General features: G+C 47.1%; 2 protein-coding genes across 11 annotated transcripts; one reads left to right on the forward strand and one right to left on the reverse strand.

The window, feature by feature from the left end:
* The first annotated feature begins 11445 nt into the window (after positions 1-11445).
* NR1I3 (nuclear receptor subfamily 1 group I member 3) lies at positions 11446-16853 on the forward strand. 9 transcript variants are annotated; one of them, XM_053608180.1, is made up of 9 exons: positions 11462-11570; positions 11846-11975; positions 12458-12588; positions 14328-14497; positions 14696-14835; positions 15073-15218; positions 15302-15430; positions 15609-15729; positions 16572-16853. In XM_053608180.1, exons 2-9 carry the CDS (start codon positions 11869-11871, stop codon positions 16699-16701), a joined length of 1074 nt encoding a protein of 357 aa, XP_053464155.1. In that variant the 5' UTR covers positions 11462-11570; positions 11846-11868; the 3' UTR covers positions 16702-16853. The 9 variants fall into 9 exon arrangements, with proteins under 9 accessions (XP_053464162.1, XP_053464155.1, XP_053464154.1 ...); XM_053608179.1 differs by having other exon boundaries at positions 11485-11713; XM_053608182.1 differs by having other exon boundaries at positions 11487-11713; positions 15624-15729.
* Positions 16854-16996: 143 nt separating this feature from the next.
* Positions 16997-20527, reverse strand: TOMM40L (translocase of outer mitochondrial membrane 40 like). 2 transcript variants are annotated; one of them, XM_053608215.1, is made up of 10 exons: positions 20339-20527; positions 19870-20119; positions 19541-19608; positions 19148-19240; positions 18763-18864; positions 18505-18610; positions 18189-18311; positions 18002-18078; positions 17692-17794; positions 16997-17554 (listed from the first exon to the last, which is right to left on the reverse strand). In XM_053608215.1, exons 2-10 carry the CDS (start codon positions 19982-19984, stop codon positions 17415-17417), a joined length of 927 nt encoding a protein of 308 aa, XP_053464190.1. In that variant the 5' UTR covers positions 19985-20119; positions 20339-20527; the 3' UTR covers positions 16997-17414. The 2 variants fall into 2 exon arrangements, with proteins under 2 accessions (XP_053464190.1, XP_053464189.1); XM_053608214.1 differs by having other exon boundaries at positions 18493-18610.
* Between the last annotated feature and the right edge of the window lie 1196 nt (positions 20528-21723).

The raw sequence follows: 21723 nt of genomic DNA on the forward strand, positions 1-21723 counted from the left end.
AGGAAAAGACAGGGATAGAGAAAGAGAGAGAGAGGGAAATTACAGCAAGTGGATAATCTGTGGCAAAGAACAAAGAAATTTTAAATGCCTACTTGGAAGACCATCGATCTTAGCTGGAAAACAATTCAGGATTCATTAAATCCCACATTTCATATAATGCAAAAACAAGCAAAAACCAGAAAGAAATCTTCTCTAACAAAATGATGGTCCCTCAGTGTCTACTTGAACAAGTAGTGAGCTCCCTGCAAAAGTTAATTTACAACTGTTTATTCATTCCATCTCAATTTGACAATGTGCCCTCCACTGTGTCAAGGTTGGGAAGCTTTTTTTTGAGACAGAGTCTTACTATGTCACCCTCAGTAGAGTGCCATAGCGTCATAGCTCACAGAAACCTCAAACTGTTGGGCTTAAGCGATTCTCTTGCCTTATCCTCCCAAGCAGCTGGGACTACAGGTGCCCACCACAACTCCCTGCTATTTTTTGAGACACGGTCTCACTCAGACCAGCTCAGGCTGGTCTCGGACCCATGAACTCAGGGCAATCCACCCACCTTGGCCTCTCAGAGTGTTAGAATTACAGGTATGAGCTACTGTGCCTGACCCAGTAAAGCTTTTTTTTTTTTTTTTTATTAAGACAGAGTCTCACTATGTCACCCTCGGTAGAGTACCATGGCTTCCCAGCTCACAGCAACTTCAAACTCTTGGGCTTACGTGATTCTCTTACCTCGGCCTCGCAAGTAGCTGGAACTGCAGGCACCCACCACAATGTCTGGCTATTTTTTTTTTTTTTTTGGTTGTAGTTGTCATTGCTGTTTGGCAGGCCTGTACTGGATTCAAACCTGCCAGCTCCGGTGTATGTGGCTGGCACCCTTGCTGCTGAGCTACAGGCGCCAAGCCACTTTTTTTTTTTTTTTTAACTTGACGAGGACATCCTGTACCTCAGTTTTTTCATCTTGTGTGTGTGTGTGTGTGTGTGTGTGTGTGTGTGTGTGTGTGTGTGTGTGTGTGTGGTTTTTGCCAGGGCTGGGTTTGAACCTGCCACCTCCGGCGTATGAGCTGGCACCCTACTCCTTTGAGCCACAGGCACCACCCGACTTTTTTTTTTTAATATATATATATTTTTTTATTGGGGATTCATTGAGGGTACAATAAGCCAGGTTACACTGATTGCATTTGTTAGGTAAAGTCCCTCTTGCAATCATGTCTTGCCCCCAGAAGGTATGGCATGCACCAAGGCCCCGCCCCCTCCCTCTTTCCCTCTCTCTGCTTTTCCTTCCCCCCCATCACTTTTTTTTTTTTTGAGGTACTTTTACTATGACCTTGTACCTATTGTTGCCACTAAAATATGCAAGTCCTATCTCCTAGAGTCTAACTTGTTTATTCCTACAGCCTACCATTTGGTGGTCCATGTTTCAGTACCAAACTAGCCAAGTGCATTCTGCCAGGTTGTAGACAGCAGATGTGAAGGACAAAGGCCACAATCTAATCTGATAGATTATTTTCCAATAAGATACAACTTTACTGGCTGGGCATGGTGGCTCACGCCTGTAGTCCCAGCGCTGTGGGAGGCCGAGGCGAGTGGATTGCCTGAGCTTGGAGGTTCAAGACCAGTATGAGCAGGAGTGAGTCAGAGTGAAACCCTGTCTCTACCAAAAAAAAAAGCCAGGCATTGTGGCGGGCACCTGTAAGCCTAGCTACTTGGGAGGCAAAGGGAAGAGAATCACTAAAGGAAGAATGGAAAAAAATAATAATAATAGTAAGAGAAAAGATACAACTTTACTAATTAAATATCATGCTGTATAATTTTATGGGGAAAATATGATTAGAGCAAGATGAAAATTTATGTAAAAGTCATGAACTTTCTGATAACTTCAGCTGCTATTCCTTTTATCTAAATATCTAGTTTTCTTTTTTTTTCAAGGAAATTCTTTAAATTCTCATGCCTGTAATACTTCTAGACATTGTAAAACCTCTTAGCCTACTTATAGCTTCAGTCAGCCAAGGCCAAACACTTTCAGCTTTAGCAGTTACACCCCTTTGGTGGTTTCTTTCATGGCCTATTATAAGAGTCATTAATATCTGAAGTTCTTTCAGCTAGCAATCACTTATATCCTCTCAACAACCAGATTCAGGTAAGACCTCAAATAGCCCTTTCTCTGCTAGACCCTGTGCGTTTTTACATTTTCTGTCAGGTCATAAAAAGAAAAGATAGAGAAAAGATCACCTGTTTTCCCTCATCCACCTGAGATCCTCTGACTCTCGCTTTCCAATAGGAATCTTGTTGCCTAAGTTACTAAGTTTTTAACTAGGCTACCTCCTACTCACTCTATGCAACCTACTCCTCCAGCTTCCTCCATCTTTCTAATGAATGGCTAATTAGCATCAAAAAGATTGTCTTTAATGAAGTAGACCTCTCTGAAGTTCTTAAACAGCTATGAAAAGTTTCAAAAGAGAATTTGAGGCTGGGTCTGAGCAAAGTGAGATGCCATCTATACTAAAAATAGAAAAACTGGCCAGGCATTGTGTAGACACCTGTAGTCCCAGCTAATCGGGAGGCTGAGGCAAGTGAATCACTCAAGCCCTAGAGTTTGAGGTTACTGGGAACTATGATGCCATGGCCCTCTACCAAGGGCAACAGAGTGAGACTCTGTCTCAAATAAACAAACAAATGAGCAAACAAATAAAAGGAGAATTTGAGATCCTAGATCAAAGATCAGCAAGATTTTTCTGTAACAATCAGATGATAAATATTTTAGGCTTTGCAGGCCATAGATGGTCTCTGTCTAGTGTGCTCAAGTCTCCCGTTGTAGCTTGAAAGTGGACATACAGAATATGTACCCAAATAGATGTGGGTATATTTTAATGAAACTTTATTTGTGGACACTCAATTGCATTTAATTTTCATGTATTAGGAAATATTCTTCCCTTTAAATTTTAATTTAAAACCATTCTTGCCAGGCACAGTGGCTCACGCCTGTAATCCCAGCACTATGGGAGGCTGAGGTGGGAGGATTGCTTGAGCTCAGGAATTTGAGGCTTATCTGAGCAAGAGTTAGACCCCGACTCATGAAAAAGTTGAAAAACCCAGCTGGGATCCATGGTGAGCACCTGTAATCCTAGCAACTTCGGAGGCTGAGGAAGCAGGATGCCCACAGCCTGAATCTTAGGTTACAGTGAGCTCTGATGCCATTGCACTCTGCTCAGGGCATAGGGTAGAACTCTGTCTTGACAAAAAAAAAACAAAAAAAAAAACAGGGCAAAAAAAACCTTCTTAACTCACAGGCAGCAGCCACATTTGACTCATAGGCCATAAATTACCAGTCCATACCATAGAGGATTAAATGACCAAGTAAGCTACAATAGTAAATTGTATAATAATAAATAGTAATAGGTCAAATAAGAAAGGTATCAGCTGGGACCAAAAGAGTCAGAAACGTCCTGGGGAAAGTGAGATTTGGGTTGGGCCTTAAAGGAATGGTAAAATATAAACAACTGGAGGAAGAGAGAGAGGAAGGAGGAAAAGATGTGTCTCTGGTGTCTGAAAACAAAGAACAAAAGAAAAATGAAGGCTCAGCCCCTGTAGCTCAGCGGCTAGGGCACTGGCTATATACACCGGAGCTGGTGGGTTTGAACCTGGCTGGGCCTGCCAGACAATAACAGCTACAACAAAAAAATAGCTAGGCATTATTGCGGGCTCCTGTAGTCGCAGCTACTTAGGAAGCTGAGGCAGGAGAATAGCTCAAGCCCAAGAGTTTGAAGTTGCTGTGAGCTGTGACGCCATGGCACTCTACCAAGGGTGACATAGTGAGACTCTGTCTCAAAAGAAAAAAAAAAAGAAAGAAAAATGAGCACCTGTGGCTCAAAGGACTAGGGCCCTGGCTCCAACCCAGCCCCGGCCAAAAACTGCAAAAAAAAAGAGAAGAAGAAGAAGGGTGGCGCCTATGGCTCAGTGGGTAGGGCGCTGGCCCCATGTACCGAGGGTAGTGGGTTCAAATCCAGCCCCAGCCAAACTGCAACAAAAAAAAAAATAGGTGTTGTGGTGGGCGCTGGTAGTCCCAGCTACTCGGGAGGTTAAGGCAAGAGAATGACCTGGGCCCAGGAGTTGGAGGTTGCTGTGAGCTGTGTGATGCCACGGCACTCTACCCAGGGTAATACAGTGAGACTCTGTCTCTACGAAAAAAAAAAAGACTCAGGTTTATGTTGGAGAAGTTGCAGGTGGTATAGGAGGTCCCTGAATATCAGAATAAGAAATTTAATTTCAGTCCTCATGAAATAACATTTTGTAATTGTTTCTTACAGGAGAAACATAGGATTTATTTGATAAGAGAAAGACTAAGATCAGGAAGGCCAAGATGCAGGGGAACATTGCAGCTGTACAAAGGGTTAGAACCTGGGTGAGTATAGTGACAGGACCAGAAGAGAAGGGACAGCATCAAGAAACACACAGCTGCGCACACAGTGGCTCACGCCTGTAATCCCAGCACTGTGGGAGGCTAGGGAGGGAGAATTGCTTGAGCTCAGGAGTTCGAGACTTGCCTGAGCAAGAGTGAGACCCTGACTCCTAAAAAAATGAAAAACCCAGCCGGGCTCCACGGCAAGCCCCTATAATCCCAGTGGCTTCCAGAGGCTGAGGTTGCAGTGAGCTATGTCACCATTGCACCCTGCTCAGGGCATAGGGTGGGACTCTGTCTCAACAAAAAAGAAAGAGAGAGAGAGAGAGAAAGAAAGAAAGAGCTTAAGAAATAAATAAGGTTCAGCATCTATAGCTCAGCGGCTAGGGCACCAGCCACATACACCGGAGCTGGTGGGTTCGAACCCAACCCAGGCCTGCCAAACAATGACAACTACAACCAAAAAATAGCCGGGCACTGTGGTGGGCACCTGTAGTCCCAGCTACTTTGGAGGCTGAGGCATCACTGAGAATCGCTTAATCCCAAGAATTTGAGGTTGCTGTGAGCTGTGATGGCACAACACTGTACCGAGGGTGACATAGTGAGGCTCTGTCTCAAAAAAATAAATAAGTAAATAAGACCTAAAAAGATTTAGGGGAAGATTCAAAGTGATTTTTGGAATTTAAGACTGGGAAATTAGGAAAGTTATTTAATCATTCATTATGCACAAATTATGGCCAGGACCTAGGCCAGGTGTAGTGATGGAAAACCCCACATGACATACAGCTTACCAACCAGGGGAGGGACTCAGTCATGTTAATGCAAAGGAATGATATTGCTATAGGTGCTGTCACAGAACTCTGGGTAAGTGCAGTGGGGGTGCAGAGGAAGGAACAGAAAGAGATTTAATCTACAGAGGCAACAGAAATGACTACTAACAACAGCAAAATTTCACAAAAGTAGAATTGTAGATTTTGGAGATATTCACATACTGTGATGAAGATAAATGAAATGAAACATATAAAGGTACTCTGTAAATTGTAATGTTATAATAGTAGTTATTTTTACTTTTTCCCAGAGTCTTGTGAATAAATGAACTATTAGGAAGGAACATAGAAGAATAGGAAGATTGAGCCTTAGGAAAAAATCCACAGTTTTTTCCCAACAAATAGGCCTAGGAAAGGGGAGACTCCAGTAGAGGAGAAAGGAAAAAGAGCTATTAGAAATAAAGTGGAGGCTCAGTGCTAGCTCAAGTGGCTAGGGCGCCAGCCACGTACACCAGAGCTTGAGTGTAGCTCAAGTGGCTAGGGCGCCAGCCACGTACACCGGAGCTGGCGGGTTCAAATCCAGCCTGGGCCTGCCAAACAACAATGGCCACTACAATCAAAAAATAGCTGGGCGTTGTGGCGCACACCTGTAGTCCCACCTACTTGGGGAGGCTCAGGCAAAGGAATCACTTAAGCCCAAGAGTTTGAGGTTGCTGTGAGCTGTGATGCCACGGAACTCTACCCAGGGCGACAGCTTGAGACTCTGTCTCAAAAACAGAAAAAAAGAAAAAAAGAAAAGTAGAGGACCAAGAATGCATAACCTCGTGCATAATCTTAGGGAGAAAATGTTTCAAAGAAGAGAAAGTGGTTGTAAGGATGTCAGAAGCAATAGGGTGGTTGATTGGGAGAAACACAAGAGAAAAGCCCAATGAATCCAACAGACCACAGGAGATCATTGGTGAATTTAAAGAAAAAAGATTAAAACCAGATTACAAGACTCAAAGGAAAGAAACTCTTCCTGCTCAAAGAAGTATTTGTGCCAGAACCTGAGGACCCAAACAGGACAGAACAGGCCCAAACTGGAAATTTGGCTCAATGGACATCTGACTGAGGTCAGCCAGATATCAAACATGGCAGGGAACAACAGGAGATAGCAACTGCTCAGAAGTCAGAAGGGAGGCAGGAATCAGACCATAAGACTAATGGGAGTCCTGCCAGAGAGTCAGGACAGCAAAGATAATAAGTTATGAAAGACAGCAGCTAAAAGGGAAATAGAAATGTATCCAGATGACACCATGGAACCTACAGTGTTAGCAAAATGCCTGGTATGAAGTAAATACCCATTCAATATTTATTGAATCCATGAATGTATTAACTCACAAATAACAGCGCATGATGCCACATGGAAAGAACATGAGTTTGAAGTCAGATCTTAATTCATATCCTAGCCCATTTACTCATTTATTATATGTGCCTGGAGTACATGAGACTCTAAGAATCCAAAAATAACATGAGGCTCTTGACTTCATCAACTCAACAGCTGGTTGACAGAGTCAGAAAGAAACAGATAACTGTTCCACAATGTGGTAAGAGCTGCAACAACTTTATGCATGGAGGCATAGCTCTAACCCGCAGGCTCCCAGGGGTAAACTGCTGCACTCAGGCATGAAGGGCCAAGAGGATCAGGAAAACCAGGGGAGGAAGGTTTGGAAGCAGGAGTATGTGAGGCGATTCCAGCCAGACCTGAACAACAAGGACAGATGTTCAGAGGTGAGTGAGCACAGCTTGTTCAGGGAACTCTAAATGCTTAAGCACATCTAGAGCCAAAGTGTGATGTGCTAGGTCAGGGGAGGGAAGTGGAAAGAGAATTAGATGAGGCCAGAGTGATTAAATAGGGGCCAGATCACAAAGCACTTTGTGTGACATGCTGAAGAGATTGAATTTTATCCTGAAGGTGATGGAAAGCAAATGAAGAATTTTAAGCAGGGGAGAGACATGATCAAATTTGCATTTTAGAAATAGCAACAGCATAGAGGATGGGTTGGAAAGAGATGAGGCTGGGAGTGGGGAGAATAATTTAATAGCTGGGCAGCAATAAGTGGAAAATGATGAGGGCCCAAACTCAGCTAAGAGGTCATGGGCACGTAGCGGTCAGAAGATAGGAAGGACAGGTCATGGTATCTGGTCATTTTTAGGGAAGGAGAGAGAGATAGGAGGATAAGTGATTCCCCATCTCTGGCTGGGCATCTGAAACAGGGTAGCAGTGAAGGGGGAGGGAAAGAAAGAGGGTAAGAGAATAAACGTGTATTGATTTCCTTCCACATTCCAAGCACTGTGTGAGGAATCTTACATATATTACTTTACTTAATCTTCACAACAAACCTGGATAATTGGTGTTATTAAACTCTGTTCTTTTTTTTTTTTTTTTTGTAGAGACAGAGTCTCACTTTATGGCCCTCGGTAGCGTGCCGTGGCGTCACACAGCTCACAGCAACCTCCAGCTTCTGAGCTTAAGCAATTCTCTTGCCTCAGCCTCCCAAGTAGCTGGGACTACAGGCGCCCGCCACAACACCCGGCTATTTTTTTGTTGCAGTTTGGCCGGGGCTGGGTTTGAACCCGCCACCCTCGGCATATGGGGCCGGCGCCCTACTCACTGAACCACAGGCGCCGCCCTATTAAACCCTTTTCTTAGCTTGGCGCCCATAGCACAGTGGTTACAGCGCCAGCCACATGTACTGAGGCTGGCAGGTTTGAGCCCGGCCAGGGCCAGCTAACCAACAATGACAACTGCAACAAAAAATAGCCGGGCATTGTGGCAGGCGCCTGTAGTCCCAACTACATAGGAGGCTGAGGCAAGAGAATCGCTTAAGCCCAAGAGTCTGAGGTTGCTGTGAGCTGTGATGCCACGGAACTCTACCAAGGGAGACATACTAAGACTCTGTCTCAAAAAAAAAGAAAGAAAGAAATTAAACCTTTTTATCCAGAGAAGAAAAATGAAAAGCAGAGAGCTTAACCCACCAGGTCACAACAAATATAGGTGTTTTTCAGACCCTAGCTTGGAAGAGGCATGTTGGAAGGCAGTGAAGACATCGTTAACTCTGGAAGCCTGTTCACATGGATGCCAGGAGAATCCTGAGCAGAGTCTAGTCTCAGTCTGCTTTCTGGAAGGGACCCTGAGCTGAGCAGCATTTCTGTATATAGAAGAGCAAGCAAGTTCAGAGAGGTCTGCCCCAAGTCAACCCCATCTCAAAGAACTTCAAATTGGATTTCTTCAAGAACAAGGCTTAAGGTAATCCCTTGACTCTGTCTAAGTGAAGGGACAGCCCTGTCTTTTTCTACCTAACTTCTTCCTAAACATTCAGTGCTATCCTAGGAAGAGGAGGTATGCCTCCCTTCCTTGGTCTAGGCTTGGCTTGATTCCCAGGGCCCTCTGGAGCTGAGTCTCAGTCATTTCAAACAATTAGGGAAGTGACAAAAAATAGTAATTCAGCTAGCAAGAGCGAGAGTCAGAAATTGAACCTGTCTGTATGGCTCCAAAGCCCACACTCTTTCTTCTTTCACATATTGGGGTAGTCACCAAGCTAGGCAATATAGGAGAGGTTAGTTTGTGGGGGTTAACAATGAGAGGTCAAGGATGAGCTCCATTTTAGACATATTGAATTTGAGATGTCTATGTGACATTCAAGAGAAGTCATCTAATAAACCGCTGGATATATTGGTCCTTGTACAAGTTTACTTAATTCTCTGAGCCTCAGTTTTCTCATCTGTAAAATGGTGATATTATCTGTCTTACAGAGTTAACACAGGTAAGGATCCTTACATAGTATTCTGTCCCTATTGGGAACCCAACAAAAATAAATGAGTGAAGCAATTAACACTTATCATACATAATCCACCAGATGCAGAGCTTGATAATATATTTCCTTTTAAGATCTAGGAGTTCACCTTAATTCAGTCCCAGAATTAAACTGTATCTCGGTAAATAGGGATCTCTCTTTGTTTCCTCCTCATGGTACATAATCACAGAATGGACAGTTGGTAATTTACTGCTAAATTGCCAACTGTAGAAGTGGATCAGGGCCCACATATGAAGGACCCTGGTCGTCCTCCTGTAGTCTCTCTCTCAGTTGCTGGTACCACCATCCATTCAGTCACCCTTGCTGCAAACCTTGAGTAACCCCTCTTGTACCTTCTCAACCCAGATATCCTAGTAGTCCCCAAATTTCAATGATTTCACTTTTCATGTATTTCTCAAAACCCTTTTTTGTTTATTTGTTTGTTTTGAGACAGAATGTCACTCTGTCACCCCAGGTAGAGTGCCATGACATCACAGATTGCAGCAACCTTAAAATCCTGGGTTCACTCAATCCTCTTGCCTCAGCCTCCTAAGTAGCTGGGACTATAGATGCCCACCACAACATTCGGCTAATTTTTCTATATATATATATTTTTTGAGACAGAGTCTCACTTTGTTACCCTTGGTAGAGTGCTGTGATGTCATAGCTCACAGTAACCTCAAACTCTTAGGCGCAAACGGGTCTCTTGCCTCACCCTCTCCAGTAACTGGGACTACATGCACACCCAACACATCCAACTAATTTTTCCTATTTTTTGTAGGATTGGGGGTCTTGCTATGTTGCCCCAGCTGGTCTTGAACTTAAGTGATCCTCCCACCTCAGCCTTCCAAAGTGCTGGAATTCCCAGTATGAGCCACCACACCCTAATGAACCATTCTAATTGGAAGACTGAGACTTTGGACTTTACTCCAGATTTATGTAACAGAGATTTACCCAACACATTTCCCATGCCCAGAACATCTAAATATTTCAAAATGACTTTTTCTGTTCGTAGATGTTGGGAGAGCAAATAGACAGATAGATAGATGTAGACACAAACACACTTTTTTTTTTCTTTTTCTTTTTTTGAGACAGAGTCTTACTTTGTTGCCCTCGGTAGAGTGCCCTCCAACTCCTGGACTTAGGCAATTCTCTTGCCTCAGCCTACTGAGTAGCTGGGACTACAGGTGCCCACTACAACGCCTGGCTATTTTTTGTTGCAGTTTGGCCAGAGCCAGGTTTGAACCTGCCACCCTTGGTATATGGGGCCAGCGCCCTACCCACTGAACCACAGGCACTGCCCAACACAACCATACTTATAAAAATATTCCCCAGTGATGATGAAGCACTAGACAACTCCAATGAAGGCATGAAGACTCCTACTTTCAAGTCTTAAACTTATTCAGCTTACTAGTTAGAAGTTCTTTGTATTGACTTCAGATAGAACTGGGTACATAATTTTGGGGGCTCACTGAAAAATGAAAATGTAGGGCCCTTTGTTTATAAGTCATCATTTCAATAGAGCAAAAGGAGAGCACTGAACCACACACGAGGTCCCTCTGAATGCAGTGTCTTGTGCAACTGCACACAGGCCACATACCCATGAAGCCAGCGCTGATGCAAGAGTTCTCAAATCGACCCTAACTACTGCTAAGGAAAGGTCATTCTGATTTGTTTATTTATTTTAAATAGTACTCTTTTCTTCTTTTTTTAGAGATAAATTCTTGCTATATTGTCCACGCTAGCCTTGAACTCCTGGGCTCAAGTGATCCTCCTCCTGTCTCAGCATGTGCCACAGTGCCCTGAGGTCATTCCAATTTAATTCTCAATCCTCCCTAGTTAGGAAGTGAGGTCCCTTCTAATCCCTTGCATAAGCTCTTTGTGTGTGTGTGACACAGTCTCACTGTGTCAACCTAGGTAGAGTCCCGTGGCATCATCATAGTTCACAGCACCCTCAAACTCCTGGGCTCAAGTGATCCTCTTGCCTTAACCTCCCGAATAGCTGAGACTACAGGTGCCCACCATAACACCCAGTTAGTTTTTCTATTTTTAGTAGAAACAGCTGGTCTCTTGCTCAAGCTGGTCTGGAACACCTGAGCTCAAGAAATTCACCTGCCTCGGCCTCCCAGAGTGCTGGGATTACAGGTGTGATCCAGGCTGAATATCTTGAACTCTGGTCCTCCCAGCTTGACCTCCCAGATGCCAGGATTACAGAGGCACCTTGCCCAGCCTCTTTTTAAGAACTTTCCTTTTGGGAGACTCGTGCAACTGTTACACCTTTTCTTTTACTACCGACATACTGCACGTGAAAACGCTGGCTGGGTCTCTGCCTCTCTCTCTCACTTCACTGCCTGTTCAGGATCCAAGTACACAGGAGGCTACAAATCTAAGCCTCTAATGAGTCATGAAGTCCCTGCCCACAAAAGTCCCTCCCTATGTGCCACCAACCAGCACCTTGGGCATGCTGGGAAAACCTCCTACCCAGGCCTTTGCCCTGAGTCCAGGGTCTGCACCCTAACTCCATCATCACTGAGCGCCACTGGAAGCCACATAGCACTGAAGTCTCTTGTTTTCCAGGTACTGAGGGCCATAATCCCTAACTCCAACCACTGACAGCTCCTGAGATCAAAAGGAAAGTCAGGTCAACGTGGAAGTTTGGGGAGGGGCCTCCCATGGCAGATTCTGTGGCCTGCAGCTGATATGCTGCCTGAGAGAAGCAGGTAGGAAGTGCATTGGGGGCCAGAGACTAAATGCAAGGGAGTACAGGTGATGCTGGGGATCAGGGCAGGGTTGGCAAGAGACTCTACAAAAAGGAGAGAAGAAGGTCAAGTGCTAACCCCTTCCACATTCAGGGATCACCTCAACACCTGAAGCCATGGCCAGTGGGGAAGATGAGCTGAGGAACTGTGTGGTATGTGGAGACCGAGCCACAGGCTATCACTTCCATGCTCTGACTTGTGAGGGCTGCAAGGGTTTCTTCAGGTGAAAGCCTACTCCTCAATAGAGATAGTCCCCCCAAACTGCCTGTCAGTTAGCCTTGAAACCCTGGCACATGCCTGAGCTTGTCCAGCTACATTATCCCTCTTAGAGTCTAACTACCCTGCAGCTAGCACCCTATATCTTGCCAACCACAACACTATATATACTGGTGACATAATAACCAGAAGGCCAAATGTTTGTCTGATAGACACAGCCCATTAGTCAAGGGTACTTATTATGCACTACCTGCAAAGCACCAACCTAGTCCTATATTGACTGGGCTTTTTCGCATGACCCTAAGTCCTGATGGAAATGCTTGAGATGTGTAGGACCCTACCCAACCCTGGGGACCTTTGGGTACAGCTCAGATTAACCCATGTCTCCAGATTCCTGGTCTTTTACACCATGTTATCTCAGCCCCTCCCATACCCATCTGCCTGTTCACTGCCATCCCAAACCCTAATAATCATCTCTGTCTCCCACAGACGAACAGTTAGCAAAAGCACTGGCCCTACCTGCCTCTTTGCTGGAAGCTGTGAGGTCAGTAAGGCCCAGAGGCGCCACTGCCCAGCCTGCAGGTTGCAGAAGTGCCTAGATGCTGGCATGAGGAAAGACAGTTGAGTTGGCCCCCTACCATCCCAAAAATCCATTGACTATCTCTCTCTGCTTTATCCTTATTCCCAACAGTGCACTATTCAAATAACAGGCAGAGTAAACTTTTGGAAACTAATCAGATTATGTCACTATTCCACCATCCTGAACACACCAAGCATGCTCTTTCCCAGGACTTTTGCACTTGTTCTTCCCTCTACCTGAAATGCTCTTCTCCTAGATATTTACATGGCTAGCTTTTTCTTTTCTGTTTCTTGAGTATAGAGTCTGTCACTTAACAATTGACTTAATGCTTTCTCTGTGGCAGATAACTATACTGTGCTCCCAAAAGACAATGTAACTGGAGTTCACAGAAGTCAATTTGCCCAGGCTCATTCAGCTTAAAAGTTGAGCAGTCAGTATTCAAAATAGTCTGTCTGACTTCCAAATTTTTCCTTTTTCCATGATATCATAGTACTTTTCTTTTTTTTTTTGTAGAGACAGAGTCTTACTATACTGCCCTCGGGTAGAGTGCCGTGGCGTCACACGGCTCACAGCAACCTCTAACTCTTGGGCTTACGCGATTCTCTTGCCTCAGCCTCCCAAGCAGCTGGGACTACGGGCGCCCGCCACAACGCCCAGCTATTTTTTGTTGCAGTTTGGCCGGGGCTGGGTTTGAACCCGCCACCCTCGGCATATGGGGCCCGCGCCCTTCTCACTGAGCCACAGGCGCCGCCCATAGTACTTTTCAATATGGAGGAATAGAGAGGGAACTGTAGAACTCAAAAGATCTTGGTTTGAGGCCAGGGCATGGTGGCTCATGCCTGTAATCCTAGCTCTCTGGGAGGCAGGTGGATTGCTTGAGCTCAGGAGTTCAAGACCAGCCTAAGTAAGAGTATGACCCCATCTCTAAAAAATAACTGGGCATTGTGATAGCCACATATAGTCCCTGCTACTGGGGATGTTGAGGCAAGAGGATTACTTGAGCCCAAGATTTTTAGTCTGCTGTGTGTTATGATGCCACAGCACTCAACTGAGGGTGACAAAGTGAGGCTCTGTCTCAAAAAATAAAATAAAAATAGAAAAAGTAGTTTGGCACTGTGGCCAGCACCTGTAGTCTCAGCTACTTGGGAGGCTAAGGCAGGAGGATCACTTGAGCCCAAGAGCTTGAGATTGCTGTGAGCTGTGATGATATTGTGGCACTCTACCCAGGGTGACAGAGTGAAACTGTATCTCAAAGAAAAAAAAAGGAAAATCTTGGTTTGAATTTGATCTACATTACTTATTTTGTGCACCTGTTATTAGAAACTAAGCCTGTTTATGTTTCTGCAAAATATGAATACTTGCCCTGTCTACCATAATGTTGTTTCAGCCAGTGAGGTTTAACCTCAGGACCTTTCATATTATAATGCTATGCAAACATAAGACGATGTTTTGGGTATGAAGACCCCTTCCTCTTCAATGTTCCCCAGAAGCCAAAAATATCTCCTCCCAACCTTCCCACTTTACTCTTCCCCCTTCCCTTCTCTCCCTTGTGCACTGTTTTCTGCTACAGGGCCAGACAGGTCCACAAAGGTGTGCAGGAATCCCCTGCCTCCTGCTACCTCTAGGACTGCAGCCAAGTTCAAGGAAGCCCCAGGAACCCTCCTCCTTCCCCCATCTTTCATGGTACAGGGTGGCTGAAGGGTCCTAGGTCAGAAACTGGCAGAGACAGGTGCTGTCTGCTGGTCTCAACAGCTTTGTCATACCTCTTGCTTGGCACAGTGATACTGTCAGCAGAAGCCTTGGCATTGCGGCGAGCAAAGCAGGCCCAGCGGCGGGCCAAGCAAGCAACTGTGCAGCTGAGTAAGGAGCAGGAAGAGCTGATCCAGACACTCCTAGGGGCCCACACTCGCCACATGGACTCCATATCTGAACACTTTGTGCACTTCAAGGTGAGCATTTACAGGATTTGGACTGAATATGACCAAAAGGGTGCCAAAGGAGGCTAGCCTGAGGTAGAGGGTGCTGCACAGTGCTCCAGAACCCCTGCCGGGACACACTCCTCAGCAAGAACTCCTTCTAAGAGGTGGGTGAGACCTAAAGGGAGGCCCTTGGGCCAGGACCCCTCACTTGTGCTCCGATCTCTGCAGCCTCCAGCTTACCTGTTCAGCCCTCACCAGTCCTCACCCACCCTGGTCCCTGTACTGCCTCTGCTCAGGCACTTTGCAGACGTCAACACTTTCATGGTACAGCAAGTCATCAAGTTCACCAAAGACCTGCCCCTCTTTCGGTGAGTGACTTCTGCTCATCTTTTGGGAAGCAAACACCTCAGTAAATTATTTGCCCACCAACTGACCCATCCCCAAAAGTCACTGACCAAAAATTAATACATCTCCCAGTCTTTCCAAACGCCAGGTCTCCAATTCCCAGTTTTGTTTTTAATCATGTCGATGTGGATTAGGAGTTACTCTCCCTCTCTGAAGTTCAGGCTTGAATCTAAATTGCCCTCATTTGCTGCTCCCCACAGGTCTCTGCCCATGGAGGACCAGATTTCCCTTCTCAAGGGAGCAGCTGTGGAAATCTGTCACATCTCAATCAATCCCACTTTCTGTATCCAAACACAAAACTTTCTCTGTGGGCCTCTTTGCTACACAATGGAAGACGGAGCCCATGGTAAGATAGTGCCAGAGCAGTAGCAGGCATGCGTCTTTGTGGTATGGCATGTGGTCTGGTGACTTGGAGACTCCTAAAACTAGTATCTCCCACAGTGGGGTTCGAGGTAGAGTTTTTGGAGTTGCTTTTTCACTTCCATGGGACGCTGCGACGACTGCAGCTCCAAAAGCCCGAGTATGTGCTCTTGGCCGCCATGGCCCTCTTCTCTCCTGGTGAGCATCTCCCAAAGCCCAGAAACCTTGGCTCCACCATCTCTGCTCAAACTCTCAGCTCCTTGAATCCATCCATCCCAGGCCTTCTAGCCTTCATACCTGCAGAGTAGGTCTATGCCAGCCTCAGCCTCCAGGGCACTATGCAGGCCTCCCCCTGGCCCCACTTTGTCCTTCCCAGTTCCCTATCTTACAGACCGGCCTGGAGTTACTCAGAGAGAGGAGATTGATCAGCGGCAAGAGGAGATGGCACTGACTCTACAGAGCTACATCAAGGGCCAGCAGCCAAAACCCCGGAATCGGTACGGTGGGAAACTGGAGGTATAGGCCACATAGAGGCAGGAAGGGGTCAGAAAAACACTGATCTTGGGAGGAAAGTTTTTTACTGTCCTTTCCTTTGGGAAAGCAGGTCTCTTGTGGTCTATCCCTTCCCTCTGGCCATCCCCATCTCACATTGTTCCAGCATCCAAATTGCTCTTATTGCATTTCATCTCACTTTTTCCAGATTTTTTTATTCAGTAGTGATGCAGATTAGTAGCTCACAGGCTTTGTATAATAGCATTCCTGAGATTGATGATGTCCATCACCTCACTAGTCCAACTTCTCCGGACTAAAGCAGATTTTTAAGAGTTCATTCTTTCCCCCCAGGCCCTTCCTCTCCTCTCCATTGGGCCAATTCCATAAATTTTTCATTTCCAAACAAGTTCCTGGTTCAATAGTCCATGATCTTTCAGGCTTTGAGATATGCACCACTTCCTCCATGAGCCAGAAAGGGGACATGGAGTTTGGCCAGAAAGGGGACACTTTATACATAGAACATACCCACCTTCTAGAACCTGTACTATCTAAAAGGCTGGACCCTCGGATTCCATATAGTTAATGTTCTGGCTAAGTCTGAGGTTTTCTTCACACTTGGCCCTCAAATCATTAGGTTCAAGAGAAACCGGGCATGATGAAAGAAAACAGTGTCAGACAGAGGCCCCCTGGGGGACCTTTGGGACCTTTTATAAATTCATCATACCAGTGCATGATTTTCTCTACTGTTCAGATCTAACTTTACTGAGGAACAGTTCAGGGAACTGGGCCTCAAGACAAACCTCCCAGCTGCCTTTTTTCCCCTCCCTTTTCCTGGTGACCTCCAAAGGTTTCTGTATGCAAAGCTGCTGGGCCTGTTAGCTGAGCTCCGGAGCATTAACAACGCATTTGGGTACCAAATCCAGCGCATCCAGGGATTGCCTGCCATGATGCCCCTGCTCCAGGAGATCTGCAGCTGAGGCCCAGGCTCACCACCCCGCCCACCCGCCCAGCCCCCCCACCCCCAGCTCACCTGGGACACACTGGACTGGAAAAAGGAAAATGCTGGGACCAAAGACTGGGCCCAGTAGAAAGGGGGCCCAGTGGTTGCAATGAAAGTCTAAAGCAATAACTGCCTCTTCATGCGGTCGTGGGTGTGGTGGGGGTTAGCATGGGAATAAAGTTGTTCTCTGGAAGCACAGAAGATGGGGAAGGAGGAAGCCTCAGGGTAAGAGGTAAAGAAGCTCCTTGTGGGAATGGGTAGGCCCCGCTTTCTGAGGCCAGAGATTTGGCCCTTCAGCCCTCTTTCCCAGCCTTGGGAGGCTTTGGGATGGGAAACAGGGCAGTAAGCTAATCCCATGCAGGATTAACCAGAAGGAATGAAGAAAAATGTGGGGCAGGGGAGAAATTCAGCCAGACATACCCCTTCATCCTCTCCCCTTAGTTCTGAGCCACAAGAGCATGGAGAATGATAGTGGGGCTTGTAGTAGAGGTTGGAGCCTCAAACCACTGCCTCATCAGCTGCCTCTATGGCAGCTCCAGTTCTGAGTAGAGTATGGTCTTGTCCCCAACTCTGCTCCTGAGACTAAGAGGTCACCCAGCAAAGTGGGCTCTGGAGAGGGGCCTAGTCTCTGGCCCTAGGGCACCTAACTCAGAGGTTCCAGCTGCTGTGGGGACAGGTTCTATGACAACCTCAGCCCACAGTGATGCTGAAGCCACAGTGGAATCTATTGCGCCAGTGATTGAGGAAGGCTCCGAGGGCTAGGGTGACAGGCAGGGGGGGCATCTTCTTCTCCAGCACAGCACCTACACACCAGTTACTATCCACCAAGCCTGTTGGGTGAGAGAATACCACCTGAGTTATTTAACAGAGCCTGGAGAAAGGAGTCGGCAGAAATAAGGTAGAGCTTGCCTCCCTCTGTATCCCCTAATCCCTTAGCACATCCAAATATTGTTGCAATGACCCTCACCTCTAAACACCATGTTGGCCTGGGGCAGAGTCAGGTGGTAACCAAAGGAGAAGGTTGTATCTTGTAGCCTTGTGTTTGCCTCAAACTCCACTCCAACTTGAACCTGAGAACCATGGCCAAGGATGAGAGGGATCAGTGGCAGTGAAGACTAGAAGGGTCCTGACAGGGGATCTGTAGAAGGAGGGCATGCATGAAAATATATACGTAGCATAGTAGGAAGAATACTAAATCAGCAGGGCCTGTGGAAGGCCAAAGGGGTGGAAGTTCATGATCAACTTGCTGGGCTGGGGGATAAGATCAGTGGTCTCACCTGTTCATTTGCCCTGTGGTAATAACTCGCATGGGCCCCTCCTGATCCCACATTCAATGTAGCTACCCAATGTACAGCTGTAAAAACCAAAGGAGGAAAGGAGTGTTACTATAGCAGGACACAGGCCAGGAACCCCAGCAAAGTCCAGAATTGCCTCCCTCCCCCACTACTCCACTTTGCCCCAAACCTGAGTATTTCCCAGCCAGTGTCAAGATGGCCCCCTCTTCTCCTGGCCGCCGGTGATACACTAGCTCTCCACCCAGCACCAGCCGATGTGTGAGGCTCTGTAGGAAGTGAGCGACCATGATCACTGTGGGGGATAGGGAGACACAGAGTCAGTCACAGAGACAGTACCCCAGCCTGCTCCCTCACCGGTAACCCTTGCCCCAACCTACCTAAGAAGTTCCTTTCCTAATTCTCAAACTGTACAGAAGACGAAAAGGCGTATCCAACATCAGCGAATAGGCAGCCAAGATAAAAAGAATCCTCACCCAGTTGCTCACCTGATTCACCAATCAGGTCAGGATTTCCTAGGGTCAGAGTGGCTGTGTAGTCATCCCCTCGATACTCTCCGTCAAACTGCCATGTCAGGAACTTGGCCTGCTGCGTCTGGATGCAGAGAGCAAGAAGTAAAATCTCCCTCCCTTTTCATGATCACTATTGCCTCTACTCCCCTCTCCCCATTCCATCAGAGCAGGAAACTCATTGGGAATTCAGAGGAAGTGCTTCAGCAGCCGATGGAGGCAGGAACTGTGGGTCACCTGGAAGACAGCCTTAGCTCGGAGTCGGTCAGCCAAGAGATGCAGGACTTGGGCGTTGAGGCTGCCACTGCTGTCCATATCCCCTACGACAGTGGGGAACACCTGTAGAAAGGTAAACAGCAGTAAGGCTAAGCTGGGTAGCACAGCTAAGCCTAAACCCTAATATAGGACTTCCTTAACGGCACTCTGCGCCCCCTAGTGGAGGCACAAAGACAAACTCTGGGCTCTTTACACAACTGTTTGTCTGCTCTTTCCCATTCGGAATAGACACACAGAAAATCAGGTTACTGCCCTTTTTCTCCATAACATACACATTTCCTCCTCTGTCAGACCTGGGTCCCACGTGGGCTTTTAGGGAGATGACCCAGGTATGTGGAGTCCTCACCTCTGTGGGGCTAAGCTGCCAGTCTCCTGCATAGGCCGCATGGAGGTGATAGCCTGGCAAGCCCAGGGCACTCATGTGTATTGTGTGAGCCACCTGAAGAAAGAGGATTCAATGTAGAAGAGAGCATTCTTGCTCCATTTCAGTCCCTTATCCCACCCTATATCTTCTCCCCATCCAGAAGGCCTCTTAAGAATCCCAAATACTCCAACCTATAAAGTGGGTCACCAGATTGAAAGCAACAAGTTTCATAGGCAAGGGAGGTAAAGAGAGCCCCACATTCTCCCTTATTTGTCCCACATAGCCTGGGTAAGGCTGGAGTACATAGAAAAGGAGAAGAGGACCCAGGGAGAGGCAAGGAGGGATAGTGAGGACGGGCCAGAGAAGTGGGAGCACCTGGAAATGGCTGCTCAGAACCTTGTTGACAACGAGCTTCACTCCCTCCATCTGTGCTGGGAATACATCTGAAGGGGGTGGGAGGAAGGGAAGGAATAAGCACAGACAAGGAACCCCTATCCCAAGAGGTAGTCTTCCCTTTGAATCCCACTGGAAGCACCGTGGAGGAATAGACCTCCTTCCAAGTCCTGAAACAAGATGCTCCACTTCACTTGGGCACCTGATCGATCCTCCCTGATGCTGGATACCCAGCTGTGATCTCCCCTTTCCAGCTTTCATCATTAGACACATTCAAGACCCTCCCCTCCTCTGCTGCTTCATCTGCTCACCTTTGCATAGCCGATGCAGCTCATCAAAGCTCCCAGGGTTGGGTAGGGGTTCCTCTCGGCGGGGGCTCCGGCGGGGCAAAGTCCCCATCGGTGCCAGGCCCAGTGTATTCCCCATTTTAGTCCAGAGGACGGAGAGGGGCAGAGGTTAGCCTAGGAAAGGACGCTATTGCTCCCTCTACCCCTCACGGGCCCCACCCCCCATCATCCAACGCCCCAGTCCTAGAAACTTCCACATGGTCCGACGCTAGACCTGGAACAAAAAGAGTTGGAGGAGAGAACGCTGATGGGGAGACTGAACCCCAGTCACACTCCTGACCCGTCTTTGATCCCTCATCCCACCTGTGAGCCCTGTCCTCTCTCCCATTCTCTAATCCTAGCCCCCACCACAGACATCATCTAGCTTCCTAGTCTCTCTACTCTTCATTCCCAGGCTCCAAGGCTAGCACCACAAAGGAGCAGTATCCCTTACCATGTCAGACCACCCTGTTGCCCCCTTCCCTCCGGCACACCCCGGTCATCTTGATGGGGGCAGCCATCTTGAGTAATGGCAAAACTGAGGCTTCACGCTGTATTCCCTGCGTGGCCACGAGCGCCATCTTAGAATTGGGCAAAAAAAAAGGCTGTGAAAGACACAACTCTCTCCTGATTGGGCCCCGCCCTATCTGTGGGAAAAAAGCCACCTCGATTTCCCATGGCCAATGGGAGATGGGGAAGCAAAAGAGTGGCAGGCCTGACAGCCCGAGAGCTTCTGTCTGGCGCTGCAAGGTTGGGCGGGTCTTAGTTGGTGGCTTGTTAGTGTTTAGAAGGCCCAAGATCCCCTAGCGAAGCTTCTCCAAGATCGGGAAAAGTCTATGAGCTTGCAAGACCCTAGAGGGAACATCTTGTAGTTTGGGCCACTGAAACTTCTTCCACAGCCCATGAGAAAAATGACTACTGTCTGAAGACTTGGGCTTTGTGAAGAGTGTCAGAGGGAATGACTCTGAAGACTTTTTTCGAACCTTGGTTCATTTATATTTCTTCCCTTTTCCCCAAAGATAGAGGCTCTGAGGAATCCTCCTTACAACCCTCCACAGTACACCTCCAAATGAGTACTATTCATGAGCACAGCTCTTCCTAGGACATGGACCTGCACTTTCCTTCTGGAGGTCTACATTTCTGAAAGTTCCCTGTCTTGCCCTCTTGGTGTAATGGGAATGGGTTTCAGATTTGGGAGCAGTGGAGTAGGTTCTAGCAGAACTATTCCCTGAAAAAACTGCCCTCTGCAGTGAACCCGTTCTTCCCTAAGTCCCAGACAGAGTTGGTGAATATGGACTCCAGCCCCTAGATGAGCTCCACCCAGGCCTAGGGGTAAGCCAACAGGGTGACCCTCAAGCGTTAAGAGCTCACAGGGGAATAACTGAAGATGGAATAAGATTTCTTGGTCCTCTGGTCATACCTCCCTCACTAGCTTCACATCCCCACCATACCTTTCAAGGATGTTCCATGTACACAAGAAGTAAGCTTTGGGGTCAAAAAGATGAAAGATAGAAATGTTTGTGATATCTATTTGGCCGATTTCACCCAAATGCTTTGGGCCTGGGAAATGCACCTCTTCCCCCACAACCAGGGCTGGGACAAGGGCCAGGGCCTTGGCCAGAGGAATGCTATACCCCTCCTGACTCAATATTGGCTAACCACTGCCTAGAACTGATAAGGTGATCAAATGACCAGGAACCTTCAACCTTTATCCTAGCAGAAGCCTCTTATTCACCTCTTTTCCTGCCAGACCCCTCTAGTCTGAAGGGGCAGGCCAGAAGCGGAAGGGTGTGCTCATTGATCAGCACTAGGGTCATTCTGGGCTCTCATGTTATCTTC

Source organism: Nycticebus coucang, chromosome 10, assembly GCF_027406575.1.
Source record: "Nycticebus coucang isolate mNycCou1 chromosome 10, mNycCou1.pri, whole genome shotgun sequence".
Taxonomy (NCBI): Eukaryota; Metazoa; Chordata; class Mammalia; order Primates; family Lorisidae; genus Nycticebus; species Nycticebus coucang.